The sequence below is a fragment of the Pipistrellus kuhlii genome, unplaced genomic scaffold (genome assembly GCF_014108245.1).
Source record: "Pipistrellus kuhlii isolate mPipKuh1 unplaced genomic scaffold, mPipKuh1.p scaffold_m20_p_3, whole genome shotgun sequence".
NCBI classification, from domain to species: Eukaryota; Metazoa; Chordata; class Mammalia; order Chiroptera; family Vespertilionidae; genus Pipistrellus; species Pipistrellus kuhlii.
The window spans coordinates 73,545,601-73,563,881 of NW_023425529.1; the positions used below are offsets into that span (position 1 = coordinate 73,545,601).

The 18,281-nt window shown below is 35.6% G+C and overlaps 1 protein-coding gene across 8 annotated transcripts in view; it reads right to left on the bottom strand.

Annotated features, from left to right (window-relative positions):
* The window catches only part of CEP290 (centrosomal protein 290), a 113,545-nt gene that overhangs the window by 28,122 nt on the left and 67,142 nt on the right, over window positions 1-18,281 (bottom strand). For all 8 annotated transcript variants that reach the window (XM_045588314.1, XM_045588313.1, XM_045588319.1 and 5 more), the window contains 6 exons: window positions 15,788-16,001; window positions 14,899-15,036; window positions 10,094-10,315; window positions 9,637-9,759; window positions 4,357-4,502; window positions 2,533-2,688 (listed from right to left, as the gene is read on the bottom strand). In XM_045588314.1, the coding sequence (XP_045444270.1) occupies window positions 2,533-2,688; window positions 4,357-4,502; window positions 9,637-9,759; window positions 10,094-10,315; window positions 14,899-15,036; window positions 15,788-16,001 (999 nt within the window). The remainder of the gene's footprint in view (window positions 1-2,532; window positions 2,689-4,356; window positions 4,503-9,636; window positions 9,760-10,093; window positions 10,316-14,898; window positions 15,037-15,787; window positions 16,002-18,281) is intronic.

Sequence of the window (18,281 nt, forward strand, 5' to 3'; positions counted from 1 at the left end):
GGATTAACAATACTCATATCTGACAAAATAGACTTTAAAATTAAGGCCATCACAAGAGACAACAAAAGTCACTACATATTCATAAAGGGATAGATCCAACAAGAGGATATAAACCTGGTTAACATATATGCATCCAATATAGGTGCACCTAGATATATAAAAAAAAAACCAAAAAAAAAACTTCTAGAGGACTTTAGCAAAGATATTGACAACAATACAGTCATAGTACGGGACTTTAACATCCCTCTAACTTTACTGGACAGATCTTCCAGACCAAAACTTAACAATGAAACAAAGACTCCAAAGGACACACTGGGTCAGATGGACTTATTAGACAATTATAGAATATTTCACCCCAACGCAACAGAATATACATTCTTCTCAAATGCACATGGGTCATTCACAAAGATAGACCATGTGTTAGGACACCAAAAATCTTCTCCAAATACTTCAGCCCACACAGATTCACATCATTAAGGAAAAAAGAACGCTTAAACCTCTAAAGTATTTGAAGGTTTCAAATCTAAAATATTTTAATTCCTGTAAAAAACCGTAAAGGAGAATAAAAGGATTTAGTTTTGCTCTGAATATATAGGTTGACTAAGAAAAAAAAAAGAGAGGGAAGAAGCCACTGCCAAGATCAAATAGTAACTATAAATGGATGTCAAATGAAAGAAGAATTCTTCCATCACACTTTTCTTCTCCATCTAGTGAAATTCTGAAGGATTAAGGAAACAATGACTTAGAAGGAAAGTAGATAGTATGTGCATTAGAAGCTCCTGAGTATTCCTATAAAGGAGTTCAACTTCACATGCTCACACTGCCTTAATACTGACCTAACGGTACATGTTAATAAATCTTGTCTCCCAAATGCATGGAGCATCTACTTAAGAACTTGAAAAGGTAAATAGTTTATAGATTGGGACAAAATGCCAGACTCTGAAGTATCAGCAAACAGGTGATGAATTTATGTTTTCTTTTCCTCTGATATGTATTGGCGGGAACACAACATTACTTGAAACATTAAAGTGAGTTTAACACTGAGGGAGAATATTCTGGGGAAGCCTTCAAGTTATACGCAAAGTGTACAAGAATCCCTCATTATTTCTTTCTTCTCTCTGGTTTTTCATGTCTCAACCCTCAAGCAATCCCATAGGCAGTGGTGGCAGAGACAGCAAGGGGAACCCATAGGTGGCAAAATTTTTATGGAGGGAAATCATTTCCTCCAATTAGTAGAGACTTGGGATTGGTAAGGTGTGAGGAAGAAAGTAGTTACTCCACCTCCCCTCACCTCCTTCCTGCCCTTCTGTTGTTTGCGTGGCTGCAAATGTACACAATTGCTGAACTGCACAAGATAACAGGGTAACTAAAGAGCCAGTTTTGGTTGAAAGTACCTAAAGGAGCCATAGGGAAAAAGAGAGTGTCAGGGAAGTTACACAAAGGGAGGAGCTTCAACAATTACAAAGTTGTTTATGAACTTCTGGGCTCACCCGTGAGCTGTACATGCAAGGATCTGATCCTATTGTGAGCACCAAAGACTCTGAGGAATGAACTAATAGAGAGAAGACACGTACCAGACTGTCAACTGGGAGGTACACAGGCAGGACAGATGCCAACAACACTGATAATGGAATCAGAGCCCACAGAAAGTGAGAATTTTGGGCCTGAACCTATCCAGACTAATTCCTGCTATGTAGCTATTTTTATTAATAATAGAATTTTCCATAGAACTTAGCCAAAATTCAGTGTCCTAAAACATCATATGCAAAATTTCAAGAATACAATTCAAAATTATGTAGCATATGAAGAAAAAGGAATATCTCAACCCAGAAAAGCCATCAACAGAACCCAACTTTAAAATATGTAACATGTTTACTAGTATATTATCAGTTATATTATATATTAATGGGTCAACTGGTTTCCTTCATTATAATGAACTAGAGGCCCGGTGCATGAAATTCATGCACTGGTACAGTCCTTAGACCTGGCCTGTGATCAGGGCCATCTTCCCCAGCTGCCCGCAATCAGCCCCACCCCTGCCGCTACCTACCTGTGGTTCCCCATTCACCATCCGGTGACCAGTGCCTGATGGCCAGGGGAAGGGACCGAGAAGTCGGCTGTTCCTGCCCACTCACTGGCCCCGCCCCTGCAGTGGGTGGCCATCAGGTGATTGGATCCTGCCAGCCAGGGAAAGGAACCAAGAGGTGGTCCTAGGGACTGGTCCAGTGGCTGTTCGGCCATTAGGGTCAATTTGCATATTACCCTTTTATAATACAAGAGGATAGAGGCCTAGTGCACAGGTGGGGCTGGCTGGCCTGCCCTGAAGGGGGCCCTAGATCAGGGTGGGGGTCCGTGCTAGGGGCGGGGCCGGCCGAGGTGAGGGGTTGCAGGTGGTTTGCAGGCTGGCCATGCCGCTGGCTTTGTCAGGGGGGATGTCCAGAATGACATCTGGAAGACGTCCAGTCTATCCAGTCTAATTAGCATATTACCCTTTTATTAGTATAGATAGCACATTTCCAAGTATTAGTGTACCTCATATATGATATCTCATTTTCTAAGTCAAGATTTCTCTTTTTTAATTCTTCCAATTCTTTTTCTGACTCCAAAGCTTGCACTCCCATAATTTGATTAACAGTCATGCCAGTTGTTTTTAGTTTCCTCTGCAAAGTTAGTTTCTCTTTATCAGCTCTGTGGGATTAAATAAGAAACATGAAAATATACTATCCACTGTGTGGCTTGTTCAATTTATTGAACTGCAGTTTACTCATTACAAGATCAATATACAAAAATCAGATTGTTCTGCATTTCCTAGGAGCTAAGTTATTTTTAAATTATAGGAAACCCCATTTATAAGTTGTTAAAATAAATTCAAAACACATTTCAAAGAAAGAAAATAAAAAATCATAGATAATAATTCATAATTAAAATTAGATAACTTCTTATATTATCAAGGACAATAAAACTATATAACTTCCAGGTCAATTAAAGACTTTACACATAATTAATTAGATTTATCGGGTCTAGTAATAATTAATGTCGTTTTTAAACATTCGTTTAAAATCTTGCTTGGCGTTGACTTGTATTGACATAACCTTCAAACACGTGGTATCTACAGAACGTGTGAAGTGCAATTAACAAGTTTTGCTTGAAAAAGTTTGTGTTTGGTTTGGTTTTTGTTGCAAAACTAGGGCTAAGAAGATGGCGGATGAAGAGCATATTCGGCACTGCATGCTTTACAAGTTCCAATTAGGAAGAAAAGCAAGTGAGGCTGCAAAAAACATCTGTAGTGCTCTTGGTCAAGATGCAGTTAGCGCCAGAAAATGCCAGCGTTGGTTTGAGAAATTTCGCGAGGGAAATTTTTCGTTAGATGACAAGAGTGGTCGAGGCCATGTGTCCAATTTTGATCAAGAAGCCCTTCAAGCTCTTTTGGTGCAAAATCCTCAAATTACCCAACAAGAGCTTGCGACAACTTTAAATTGTTCACAGAAAACAATTTCCAATCAATTGCGTGCACTTGGCAAAGTCCAAAAGTTTGGAAAATGGGTTCCTCATGAGTTGACCAACAACAACCATAATCAAAGAGTCACAATTTGCAGTTCGCTCCTCTCTCGTCAAAACCGTTTGCAGTTTTTAGAGCAAATTGTTACCGGAGATGAAAAATGGGTGCTGTATGTTAATTTGAAAAGGTGGCCTCAATGGTTGGACAAAAATGAGGCTCCGCAGCCCACGCCAAAACCTGACTTGCATGCGAAAAAAGTGATGTTGTGTGTTTGGTGGAATTTTAAAGGAATTCTTCATTATGAACTTTTACCATCTAACCAAACCATTACAAGTGCAGTGTATAGTGCCCAATTGGAAAGGTTAGCCCAAGCTTTAAGAGAAAAAGAACCCGCGCTGATTAATCAGAAGGGCGTAATTCTTCACCACGATAACGCACGACCGCAAGCTTACTGTAGTCATGATTGTCTATTAAAAATATTCATGTAAACTGCAAGAATCACTGCTGAAAAACTGCGCCAGTTGGAATGGGAAGTTCTCCCTCAACCTGCATATTCTCCTGATATTGCCCCTTCCGATTACCATTTGTTTCGTTCTTTGCAAAACTTTCTTCTTGGAAAAAAATTTAATAATGAAGAATGCCTCAAAAATGCATTGACCGAATTTTTTGCATCAAAATCACAAGAATTTTACAACAGAGGGATTAAAATGCTTCCTGAGCGTTGGGCACAAGTAGTAGAAAACAACGGAAACTATATTGTTGATTAAATTTTGTTGTATTGTTTAAATAAATTCGATTAAAAAAAAAATATGAGAAAACGACATTAATTATTACTAGACCTAATACTTTATACTTACTTGGCAAAAAGATCCTTCACAGTATTCAACTGCTTTGTTAGAATATAAATTTCCCCTTCTTTCTCTTTTAACTTGTTTCGAATTCCCTCTATTTTGCTTTGCCATTTTTTACCTTCTTCCCATCTAATTAATTCTTCTCTAGCACTCTATAAACAATAATAAAGGAGGAAGAAAATTACCAATATTTTTTTAAATTTTATTTTAAGAGTTATCAGTTACAACTTATTAGAATGGTAAAACAATCCTTCTTAAAAAATAAATAGATTTTAACTTCTACATTTTTTAGACATGCCAAGGTAGTAGTAAAAATGACCCTCAGTTTAAGTATCCTGTATTTTATAACTTGACAAATAGAATTCTGGAGAACAGTTTGAACTCATGATAACACCCTTACCGAGTCTTTACATGAATATTTTTAATAGACAATCATGACTACAGTAAGCTTGTATCAAGGAATCTATATGTATAAATGACTAAACCAATTCTGTCATCCCATAGCAATATCCTAGCATCAGGGCCCCTTCAAATCTTCAATGAACATTACTTTCTGATTCAACAAATAATTATTGAGTGCTAGATATGTACCAGGTACTGTCTAAGAATAGAAGCAACGAATAAATCAAACAAACAAAAAATCTATTTTCATGAATATAAGAGTCCAGTTTATGTTGGTTGAGTGTATGCACTAGGGAAATGGAACAAAATAAAAATAAAAATAAAAAACAAGAAAAGAAAAATTGTAGTCATGTTAGTGCGATAAGTGCTAAAATGGATGGGGGACAGGGAAGCAATTAGGGCCTTTAGGGATAGGTGTCATGGCTTGTGATAACTAAGATAAAGTGTCCAAGGAAAGAGCAAAACAGTCCATGTACTGCACAAGTTCTGGGCATTCACATAGTTAAAAATTCTATTCACAACTATCTGAGCTAAGAACTTATATCTTCATTCTATCAAGCAATTCTTATATACAATTAATTTTTTTAAATATATATATATATATATATATATATATATATATATATATATAATATTATATTTTACAGAGAGAGGGAGAGAGAGTTAGAAACATCGATGAGAGAGAAACATCAATCAGCTGCCTCCTGCACACCTCCTATTGGGGATGTGCCCACAACCAAGATGCCCTTGACCAGAACCAAACCTAGGACCTTTCAGTCTGCAGGCTGACACTATCCATTGGGCCAAACCGATTAGGCCACCAAGCAATTTTTAACGATTTTACTATGTAATAAACTTTCTAGGAATGCAACAATCTTATAAAAGGAAAATCTGTACATATAATTTTGCTAAAAACTGTACCAACAATTGTGTGTCATTTTAGAAATGAGATTATAAATGGAAATGCCACAGCAACATGAGCTGCCAATAGAATATATTGTTCTAGTATTAGTCTGCATTCATAGCTCTGAATTCATATGAACACAACCTAGAGGTGCAAGGATAGACTACCTCATGATGACTTTAAGGGTAGTCATGCTAGAGCATTTATATTTGCTGAAATATGAAAAAAATAAAAATATACTATTTTCATAATATTTTTTCTTTTATGTTTTTCATTGATCTTTTATTTAGGGCATTTATAATGATAAATTTGAAATTATGCATGTAGCTAATAGTTTATATTAATAAGGAATTTCATTTGGAATAGTAAAGAAGACATTTTGAAACACTGTATTTACTATAAAAATAAAAAAAAGAATGTTAGTGCTAGAAGGGTTAACAACCATAACTTTAAGTCAGATAGATAGTTGAAAGTCAAATGCCCAACTAACATAAGTTTGCCCAGCTGGTGTGGTTCAGTGGTTTAGCGTGGAGCCATGAATCAAGAGGTTGCTGGTTCAATTCCCAGTCAGGGCACATGGCCTGATTGTGGGCTGGATCCCAGTAGAGGCAGTCAATCAATAATGTTTCTCTCCCATCAAAGTTTCTATCTCTCCCTTCCTTTCTGTCTAAAAATTAATAAAAAAACATTTTGAAAAAGTTGCCCTCTCGAAACTAACTTTTCTTATACTGGCTAAGTTTTTAATCTCTTTTATTTAGTTCAGCTAAACAGTATCCTTTAAAAAATGTAAAAACTTCACTAAGTGTTTGATAGTTTTTATAAGTTGACAAATAGAATTCTGTAAAAATGTAAAATATAAAATATAAAAATGTAAAAACTTCACTAAGTGTTTGATAGTCATTAACTTCTTTTTTTTCTGAAATATAACCTGGAATTTTATACACGTCCAGAAATATAAATATTAGTTGGGGGCATAATGTATATAGGTGATATAGGTGAATTTTTCTGCATCGTATAGTGCTTTGTAGGGATTGAGTAATTCTATCCTATCTGACATTACCATCTTAAGTAAGATTTAAGAAAGAAAATAATGAAAAAATGAACAATAACAACAATAAAAACAACACAGGCAAAGTCACCAAGGTCTGTTCTAGACTGGGAAAGAGAAGGCAAGAAGAGAGGATGGAGAGAGAAGTTATCTTTTGATATTTTCTGTTCCAACAGCTTCTTACATGTAGATTTCAGAATAATGATATTACATTTAAAATTTTTCATTCATTCAACAAATACTGAGCATCTACTATGTGTCAGGGACTGTTCTAGGTGCTAAGGAGACAACAATGAACCAAATAGACCATTTCTGCCATCAAAGCTTGAAGACCAAAAGAAGAATACAAAGCTAAGAAAATCTAGTCTGTCAGATAGTAATAAATGCTGTGGAGAAAAATAAATTATCATAAGAAAAACAGGACTGCAAGGCATAGGGTGGTTTTTTGTTTTTTTTTTAAATACAGACAGCTACAAACATTGTTTATGGAGGAAAATGTGTTGAAATTTGTTTTTATAATCAATGAAAGGATTCTATGAGTATAAAAACATTCATGAATTAGGAATGGCCAGCACTGCATACTCTGAAATAACATTCTCACTAGATTCATAGCTATAAATTTTACTATTACTGTAACTTTCTCTGTTCTCTTTCTATTTCTAGTTAGTAATAACATCATACACTGGGATTAACTTGATGGCTTACAAAAAACTTTCACAAATTATTTCCCTGTCAAAATAATCTTAAGAAATTGGTAATAGAAATAGTATTATCTAATTTAAGGAGAAATAAGCTGAAATAGAGATTAAGAGTCTAGGGAAAGCCACAAAACTACCAAGGTAATCTGATGGGAATCAGGTTAGGAACTGGTACCCAAGGATTATTTAGACCTTTGCCCCAGGAAGCAGAGAGCAAAGAGTCCAATCTAGAAGGGTAAAGACATTTTTATCTTCCAGTTTTCACCAATAAAGCTTCTGACAGCAAGTATGCTGTGGTTCCATGTATATAAATGCAAGCATTTTTATCAAATTTATACTGACATTGGTCAATTTTGATACTTTCTGTAATATACTCTGTTAAAACATTTAGTCGCATTGCCATTTTCTATAGTCATTAAAATATGTAGTTTTCATGTTATGAAAATTTATTTTATAGATATTGAATATTTTCTGGGTAAATTTTTCCTAACCATAGTTCCTCCACTGTGATTTTCTTTAGGGGCAAACATTACCATTACCATAAATATTTCCTAGGTCACTTTTGATATTTTCAATGCTACCAACAAGATAAGTCTTCAGTTTATAATTTATCCAAAATTAATTATATATCCGTATTTTAGCTAAGGTTGGTTAATTCTATTTTTAAACCTCACCCAAGGGCATGTTTACTGATTTTGGAGAAGGGAAGAAAGAAAGAGAGAGACAGAGAGATATCACTGTGAGAGAGAAACACTGATTGGTTGTTTCCTGATCAGGGATCAATCTGCAACCTTGGAATGTGCCAGACAGGGATGATGCTCCAACCAACTGAGTCAGCTGGCCAGGGCACTATCAGTAATTTTTATTATAAAATATCTTAATTAAATTGAATGAAAAACTTAAAGCAATTTTTCTCGCTTATAAAATAAATTTAAGAGTGGATTACTTTAATATTGCTGTAAATACTGACATATCCCAAGTCACATTGTTGACCTTGAAATAATAGTCCTGCCTATTTACACTAATAAAAGAGGAACATGTAAATTAACACTCACAAGCCACGCCCACCAGTCAATCAGGAGCAAGTATGCAAATTAACCCAACCAAGATGGCAGCCTGCCACAGAGCTGGAGCTGAGCAAGAGGCTTGGGTTGCCCCCATTGATGGAGAAAGCCAAGTTTCCTGCCCGCTGTGGCCGGCCTGGTCTCCGCTCAAGGCTATAAAGTTTCAATTATAGAAGTTAAATAAATCCTAGATACATGTTTCCAGCTGGCCCTGGCCTCCACTCAAGGAAGTGCTGGGGGAAAAAAAAGTAAAAAAGGAGGAGATGGGACCTTGGGTCACCAGGGGGGTGATCAGGCCAGGATGGGACGGTAGGGGCCATTTCGGGTAAGCAGACCAGCAGGGAGGCCAGTTGGGGGTAAGCAGACAGTCAGTGGGGCTCAGTTGGAGGTGATCAGGACAACAGGGGGGGCAAGATGGAGTGAGCAGGCCAGCAGGGGTGCAGTTGGGGGTGAGCAGGCCAGTGGGGAGGAGAGGTGGGGGCGAACAGGCCAGTAAGGGGTGCAGTTGGGGGTAAGCAGGCTGGCACAGGGGTCAGTTGGGGGTGAGCAGGCTGGAACAGGGGGAAGGTGAGGGTTAACAGGCCGGCAGGCAGAGTGGTTAGGGGCAATCAGGCAGGTAGGCAGAAAGATGAGCGGCTGGAGCCAGCAGTTCAGATTGTGAAAGGGATGTCCAACTGCCAGTTTAGGCCCGATCCCTGTAAACCGGCAGTAGGATATTTGAGGGGTACCAGATTGAAAAGGGTGCAAACTGGGCTGAGGAACACCCTTCCCCCCGTGCATGAACTGCATGCACCAGGCCACTAGTTGAAGGATAAAAGGACACATTTGGGTCGAGGTAGAAGAGTAAAAATGCCCAGCTTCTATCCCAAAGGTCAAATCACCAATATGTCAACAATTACATTGGGAGAAGTGATAAACAAATAAGCAAAATGTGCAGATATTTTTGGATGCCAGGAAAATGACACGGACATGATGTAGTAATTTTTAAGTAAGAGTTACTTTATAGGAGTCTCCTCAAGTACATTTGTCTTAGATTTCTCTATATTATTCAATATCACTTAAAATATGTATTAGGTCCTCAAACTAATATAGTACATTAGCTATTCATCAATTACATATTTAACTTAGTCTTGCACCGCCTTAAATATATCAGTATGTTTATCCACATACCTTTTCTTTTATAGGCTTAATTTCTACATCATCCACTTTTCTTTCCAGTTGGCTTTCTAGAGTTTTAATTCTCTTTTGGAGTTCTTCAATTAAACTTTGTTTATTATCTATCAGAGTTTTGCCCTGAAAAATAATAATGCATTTTAACCTTTTATAAATAAAAAAGTATCAAATAAAATACACACCAAATATTACAACTACAGAAAATTTCTGAGACAATAGTTTACCAAACATTCTGAATGACACTACTGATATATAACATGGTAACTGTTTCTGCATTTAAATAAGATATACTTCTCTAAAATGATAAATACAGTGGCAATCACTGAAGGAATTAGCTAAATTAATCAAGGGGACATGCAAGCTAGTTCCAGCAAATATTATATATGAAATTAAAAATTGGGAATGAAATGCTACTTACATATAAATCAAAGATATTATCACAATATGACATTACCTGTAATCCACTGGTTAGTCTTTTTATTTGCCTTCTCAGTTCATCATTCTCTTGTTCAATTTCATCTTTCTCTCTAAGCACTTTATTATAGGCTTTTTGTTTTTTTTGTAGTTCATTAGTTAAGTCATTCAAATTATCAGTTAGTGAATTTTCTCTGTTTTTACTTGTTTTAAGAGCTTCCTTTAATGTTAAAAGATTTTCACTTAAATCTTCAATTTGTAACTAATAAATAAAATAAAGAAACATTTAGGATTGGTAGAATCAATATTATCAAAATGTCCATACTTCCTAAAGCAATCTATAGGTTCAATGCACTCCCCATTAAAATACCAAAGGCATATTTCACTGACCTAGAAAGAACTCTCCAAAAGTTAATTTGGAACAATAAAAGACCCCGAATAGCAATAGCAATACTGAGAAAGAAGAGTAAAGTAGGAGGGATCTCAATACCAGACTTTAAGCTGTATTACAAAGCCACTGTTCTCAAAACAGCCTGGCACTGGCACAAGAACAGACTTATAGATCAATGGAATCGAATCGAGAACCCAGATATCAACCCAAATCACTATGCTCAATTAATATTTGACAAAGGAGGCACGGACATACAATGGAGTCAGGAAAGTCTCTTCAATAAATGGTGTTGGGAAAATTGGACAAATACATGCAAGAGAATGAAACTAGATCACCAACTTACACCATACACAAAAAAACTCAAAATGATACAGGACTTAAACATAAGACAGGAAACCATAAAAATACTAGAGACATCCACAGGCAGCAAAATCTCTGACATATGCCAAAAGAACTTTTTTACTGATACTGTCCCTAGGGCAATGGAAGCTAAAGATAAAATAAACAAATGAGACTACATCAAAATAAAAAGTTTTTGCAAGGCAAAAGAAACCATCAACAAAACAACAAGAAAGCCCACGGTGTGGGAGAACATATTCGCAAATGTTACCACTGATAAAGGTTTAATCTCCAACATCTACAGACAGCTTATACAACTAAATAAAAAGAAGATGAATGATCCAATTAAAAAATGAGCAATGAACCTAAATAGAATATTTTCAAAAGAAGACAGAAGGAAGGCTAAGAAGCACATGAAAACATGCTCAAAGTCACTAATTATCCGAGAGATGCAAATCAAAACAACAATGCAGTACCATCTCACACCTGTCAGAATAGCCAACATCAACAAATCAACAAACAACAAGTGTTGGCAAGGTTGTGGAGAAAAAGGAACCCTCGTGCACTGCTAGTGGGAATGCAGACTGGTGCAATCACTGTGGAGAACAGTGTGGAGTTTCCTCAAAAAACTGAAAATGGAACTCCCATTGGACCCAGCAATCCCACTCCTAGGAATATATCCCAAGAAACTAGAAACACCAATCAGAAAGGATATATGCACCCCTATGTTCATAGCAGCACAAGCTACAATAGCTAGAATTTGGAAACAGCCTAGGTGCCCATCAGCAGATGATAGGATCAAAAAACTATGGTACATCTATACAATGGAATACTATGCTGCCATAAAAAAGAAGGAATTCTCATCATTTGCAGCAACCTGGATAGAATTAGAGAACATCATGCTGAGTGAAATAAGCCAGTCAAGGAAAGAGAAATACCACATGACCTCACTCATTTATGGATGATAAAGAACATTATAAACTGATGAACCAAAAGACAGATATAAAGACAATAAAGCAACAAGCAGACTGTCAAATTACAGCGCAGCAGGGAGGGTAAGGAGTTCTGGGGGAGATAAGAGATCAACCGAAGGACTTGTATACATGCATATAAGTACAACCAATGGACACAAAACTCTGGGGAGGGAGCATATGTATGGGGGGGGGGGGTAATGTTAAAATATGTACACAGATAGTAATTTAATTAAAAAATAATAATAAAAAAATAAAAATAATAAAATAAAAATTGCATTATAATTGCAAAATAATAAAGAAACATTTAATTCACAAATCACCAAATATCAATGATAAAATCAATACAATATGAAATTATAGCATTAAGACTTAAGAAGAAAGTTTTTAATCTAAATGTTTAAGTATACATGGAAAAAAACAACAACAACAAACTACATATATTCTTCCATCTTCATTCCAATTAATCAAATCTATCTGAGAAAAAAATATAAAACAAAACATGAAGAAACAATCTAAAGCAATTCATCTTCAAAATATACCTAGGGCAAAAATTTTATCAAATAAGGATTGGTAATTGTTTCATTGTGGCTGAACTAATTTATTAAAGAAACAAGTACAATGTACACAGCAGTGTTTAAAACATTATGAAACTTCTGAGTAGTATAAAAGAAATCTCCGATTTGAATTAATTTCTAATTTACTTTATAAAGACAAGACATGAAAGGGTGCTAGCAATTATAGACAATATGCTTAAGAAATTATACATAAGAAGGAAGTTTTAGCTGCCCTAAACATTAACAGTGATGGAAATATTGGTACTTAAAATATGGTTTGTTGAACCTGGCCAGCATGGCCCAATGGTTGAGCATTGACCTATGAACCAGAAAGTCATGGTTCGATTACCAGTCAGGGCACATGCCCAGGTTGCAGGCTCGATCCCCAGTGTGGGGTGTGCAGGAGGCAGCCAATCAATGATTCTATCTCATCGTTGATGTTTCTATCGCTCTCTCCTCTCCCTTCCTCTCTGAAATCAATACAAAAATATTTTTTAAATGTTTTGTTAATAAATTAATGGAGGCAAAAAGTACTGCTAGTAATAATAACAGAAATTAGTAGTATTATAAAGCAGCTAGGAGAAAATAAAATTTTCCCAGAGAAATTAGAGAAGGCTTTGAGGAAAAGTTGAAGAATGTGAAGAATTCAGAGAAACCATTACAGGAAAAAGAGAAAGGTATTAAAGAAGACATTAATAAAGGTTATTACTGATTTATAATTATTAAATGGATTTTTACTGTCAATTATACTCATAATCTTGATAGATGCAATGGAAGATTTAAAGATTCTGAGTAAGCTCAGCAGGTTTTGCTTAGTAGTTGAGCATTTAACTATGAACCAAGAGGGCACATTCAATTCCCTGTCAGGGAACATGCCCGGGTTGTGAACTTGATCCCCAATGAGGGGAGTACAGGAGGCAGCCAATGATTCTCTCTCATCATTGACGTTTCTATCTCTCTTTTTGTCCCTTCCTCTCTGAAATCCTATATAATAAAAGGCTAATATGCAAATAGACCAAAGAGCCAAAGAACCGAACTGGTCGCTATGACGTGCGCTGACCACCAGGAGGCACACACAGAACATGGCGAGCATCGACCACAAAAGGATGATGGAGCAGGTGAGCAGGGGCATCAGATCAAGGCAGGGCTATGGTTGCTGTCATTGGCGCAAGCCTCTGGTCGTTACTGAAAATTCTTTTCTCCAGTACACCAAGGTCCAACTGGGCACTCACACCTGCTGCTGGCACTGGCCCTACTTGCACCTGCTGCCGGTGCCTGGCGCCAGCCCCCATCACTTGGTGCCCTCAGCAGGTGGGAGCAGTGGTTGTAGGCCCCGATTGTCCCTGAGGTCTTCCCCACCTCCCCCTGCTCCTGAGGGGAGATCGGGACAGCAGCCACTGCTCACACCTGCTGATGGCACTGGTCCTGCTTGCATCTGTTGCTGGCACCGGCCCCAATTGCTCCGTGCAGTCATTAGGTGAAAATGCAAATGGGGCCCAGCGCTCTCAGCATGCGGGAGCAGCAGCGGTGGGAGCAGTGCTGCTGGCAGACAGGGACTGAGGGCCATGGCAAGAGAGGTTGGGCAAGGGCGTAGAAGATGGGCCAAGACCCGTCCTGTGCCCACCATAGCCTCACGGCCCACAGTTCCTTTTGAGGTACATGAAATCGTGCACTGGGCTCCTAGCCAATAATAATACATTAAAATTTTACTTTTAAAAAATCAGAGTAAAATTTGCCCTAACTGATTTGGCTCAGTGGATAGAGCATTGGCCTGTGAACTGAAAGGTCCCAGGTTCAATTCCAGTCAAGGGCATGTACCTTAGTTGTGGGCACATCCCTAGTAGGAAGTGTGCAGGAGGCAGCTGGTCAATATTTCTCTCTCATTGATGTTTCTAACTATCTCTCCCTTTCCCTTCTTCTCTGTAAAAAAATCAATTAGATATTTTATTTTTAAAAATCTGAGTAAAATCTAATCATTGTACAGTTTAATGGTAGTGACATACATATACATATAAACAAAGAGCAAGTCAAAATTACAAACAAAAACAACGTATAAAAAGATTTTTCATTTTACTCAGAATATAGTATATGAAACTTGTGTAAATAAATTTAAATATTATTATGAAATATATATATTTTGGAGAAAAAAAATTTAAATTACCAAACCTAACAATCAGGTAAGAAAATAATAAAATACATTGCCAAAAAATAATAACTTCAAAAATAGTCTTCAGCCAGATAGCTTTATAGATTAAATGTCAAGAACTACATGATTTTCATAAACTATTTCAGGGAATAAAAAAGCAAAGCTAATTAACTCATAAACTAGCAAAAACCAGATAGAAAATTCTGATATGGCAAAAGAAAGAAAAAAAAATCTACACATTTTAAAAATCATATGTAAATGTTTTTAAATTTAATTCTATTAGGAAGAGTAGTTTATAATAGCCTATATTTTGCTAATTCCAAGATGATAATCAGTACATAAGTATAATAAAGATACTTATTATTTTTTTTTAAAAAGGTGGATTCTCTTCCAATAGAATTATCAAAATTTTCTTATATTAATAAATGTGCTGATGCTCACCTTTAGCTCTTTAGTATGTCGATCAACAATCTGTTGAACATTGAGATTTGCCTCTTTCTGAGAGGCTGCAGAAATAATACGTTCTTCAGCTGCTGCTGTCATTTCTGCTCTGAGTTCCAAAAGTGCTCGGCTAAGTGCCTAAAAATTACAACAGATATATCACTTTTTTTTGAAAATCTGATATTTTACATGAGCAATATATAATACTAAAGATAGTAGGCTTTATTACTTTCAACTATTTTCCTAAAATGCCATATATTTAAGCAAACATAATTACAAATTAATAACCCAACTTTTTCAAATAAATTAGTAACTGAATTAAATTATTTTAAAATTGAGTATGAGAGTTCAAAATCTTGACATTAATACTTTTGGGAACACAGCATTAAATCAGGAAACTTTTATTACAAAAACCAGGTCTCTTTTGGTTTCAAATATCCAAATTTAGGCATTTATCCAAATTACGCAAGATATACTTCCGATGAAATTAATTAAATTTAAGAATTTGCAAAGTTACAAGATTAAAAAAAAGGCTTACAATTTGCCAATAAATTTCTTGATCTAGCACAGAAAAACAATAGTAACTTACACTGACTAGCCAGATTATTATGATCTCTGAACGCATAATAATCTGGCCATTCAGAGTGTGTGTGTGTAGCATAAAATCCCAGTAGAAAAGGAAATAATGGAATAAGATTTCCTTTTATTTTCTACAGATAACCCAGAAATCAGGCTGTTTAAAACAATTATCTTAAAAACCCTTACTTCACAGCATAAAATGATACTCTTTCCTACAACAGAGAAATACCATCATCTTGTACAAATCTACACTAAAAGCAATCTACCACATGAATTTCCTGAATGTTGACAATGTTCTATTGTTACTTACTTTTTGTTGTTTCTCTTTAAGGGATAATTGGCTCTTTAACCTTTCCACTAGATTTTTCATTGTCCTTGTTGGAGCTCTTGAATTTGCTTCCTTTTGAGCCTGAAGTTCAGATTTTAAACTCTGTGCCTCATTTTGGGACTGGGCCAGAAGGCAATTTAAATCCTCTACTTCTGCTTTCACTTTTTTCATTTCAACTGCATGGTTTTCTTGGAGCCTAATATCAGCAAGCATATGTATTTAGTAAAGTAGCTGCTGCAATTAATACTTTGATTGACAAAAATTTTATATAAAAGCAAATGTTTGGTACTAAATATTCTTACAAACCTAAGTCTTAATTCAAATCCCAAATAAATACAATTTTTAATTTAAAAAAAAATATATATTTTTACTGAGGAAGAGAGAGAAAGAGAGAAACATCAATGATAAGAGAGAATAATTGATTGGCTACCTCCTGTAGGACCCTCCCTGAAGATCAGGAGATGGAGCCTACAACCTGGGCATGTGTTCTGACCAAAAATTGAACTGTGATCTACTGATTGGCACTCAACTACTGAACCACACTGGCTGGGGCCAAATGAACACAATTCTTTATTCCACTTGACCACTCTTAAACTTAACATACTTTTTCTTTCTAATTTCTGTCTATTTTTGGTAATGACTGCAACAAGCAATTTTGTGGATTTAGGTAAATAATTCAGAAAATGAACAAACAGCACTTTAAACACCATGTGCTGGGCAGGATGTAACTTTCCTCTTATCAGGGTTTCTCAATCACAGCACTACTGACTGTCTGGCTGAAGAATTCTTTGTGAACTGTTCTCTGCATTGACGGCAATGCAGATGTTTAATAGCATTCTTTGCTTCTACACATTAGATGCTAATAAAACCTCCTATTGTGACAATGGAAAATGTCTCTAGATATTACCAAATGTCCCCGAGGGAAAGAGGACAGCAATAATTACCTCAGTTGAGAACCACTGCCCTATATTGTCATGTTGCAAAGACAAAATGTACACGTTCACAGAAATTACATGTTATTGTTTATGGTTCTAAAGTCACTATTATTACATCTATAATACCTGCATGCATAGATATGGAAATAGATACTATCAGCAGACTTAGTTAATGTGACTAATCCGATTGTTCATTCATCTTTAGTAAGTCATACTAAATTACATCCAGTTTACTTTGCATTTAGACACTGCATTAATAATGTCAGCAATATGGAGATACAAATAATTAAACTTTGACCAAAGAGAAGATTGTATTAAATTATGAACAAGTGTTAAACACTCTGAGACTTATTGCTTTCAGCTGAAAAACTTGTCACTTAAATCATCAAATTGTGAAACTATAAGATTTTACTTAAGAAAACACAAGAATCTATAATTTTCTATATATTTCTAAGAGAGTAAAATATGCATACTGTGGACAAAAAAAGGGATACTATAATATATCTAATGAAAAATAACCTCAGGATGATCTGATTATAAATTCCCAACTGAACAGGTCACGGTAAGTAGTCATTCCTGACTTTAACTTCTTTAGTGAAAGGTTTATCTTTGCTCTAAGTGAGCTCTGCCCATTGTTTTTGTACATCTAGGTTAACACAACTTTGAAATGCCTTTTTTAGACCCCTGAAGAGAGCACATAATGTCATTAATTATCCCATAATCCCTGCCTTGCTTTCTCCCACCTTCACGGAATCTTCCTTGCTGTTCTTTCCTTAATTCCAAATGCAAAAAAGTAACTGTAAACTGTCCTGGGAGGCATTGTTCTGTCTGTTGAGATCTTGCTTCCAGGTATAACTCTTTTTGGTTCAAATTCAACTCTAATAAATTCTTATAAAATTTTTCTATAGATTTGAATGTTCTCTGTCAATAGTACCAATTTGCACACAGAGGATAAAAGTATAATTTTAGACTAAAATGATATGACTAAAAAAACTACTCAAGTATTTCAATTTGCAAAAGAAATTATATATATAAGGTAATTTCAAAAGATGATTATTTTCTGTACCCAGGGATTAGGTTGAAAAGCAGAAGGAACTATATAAAATCTAAAACATGACAAGAAACTTACTTTATCAAAATAACATCTCAGTTATAAAATTTAATAGAATGGGGAAATTTGATTTGAAAGACACCATATGCTATTGCTAATTCTCTTTTAGAGAATAATTTCTTTAAAGTGGTAGCTTCTTACTAAAGCAAAATTAATGTTTATTTTTTCAGATGCATCTTGGAATAAGTGAGTCAAAAAGGTTCTAATAAGAATTTCAGAGCTGGAATGCAATTATAAGTTGTTCAGCTTTCTCATTTATTCAGATAAGAAACCAAGGTGCAGAGAGTTAGTTCTACAATGATTATAAAATACATAACTATAAACATATTTTAGGTTTAAAAGTCTATATTCTGATAAATTGAGCAATGTTTAAAATCTCTAATGCAGAGAATGAATGCTGTGAACCCACTACTGTCACTATAATAATAAT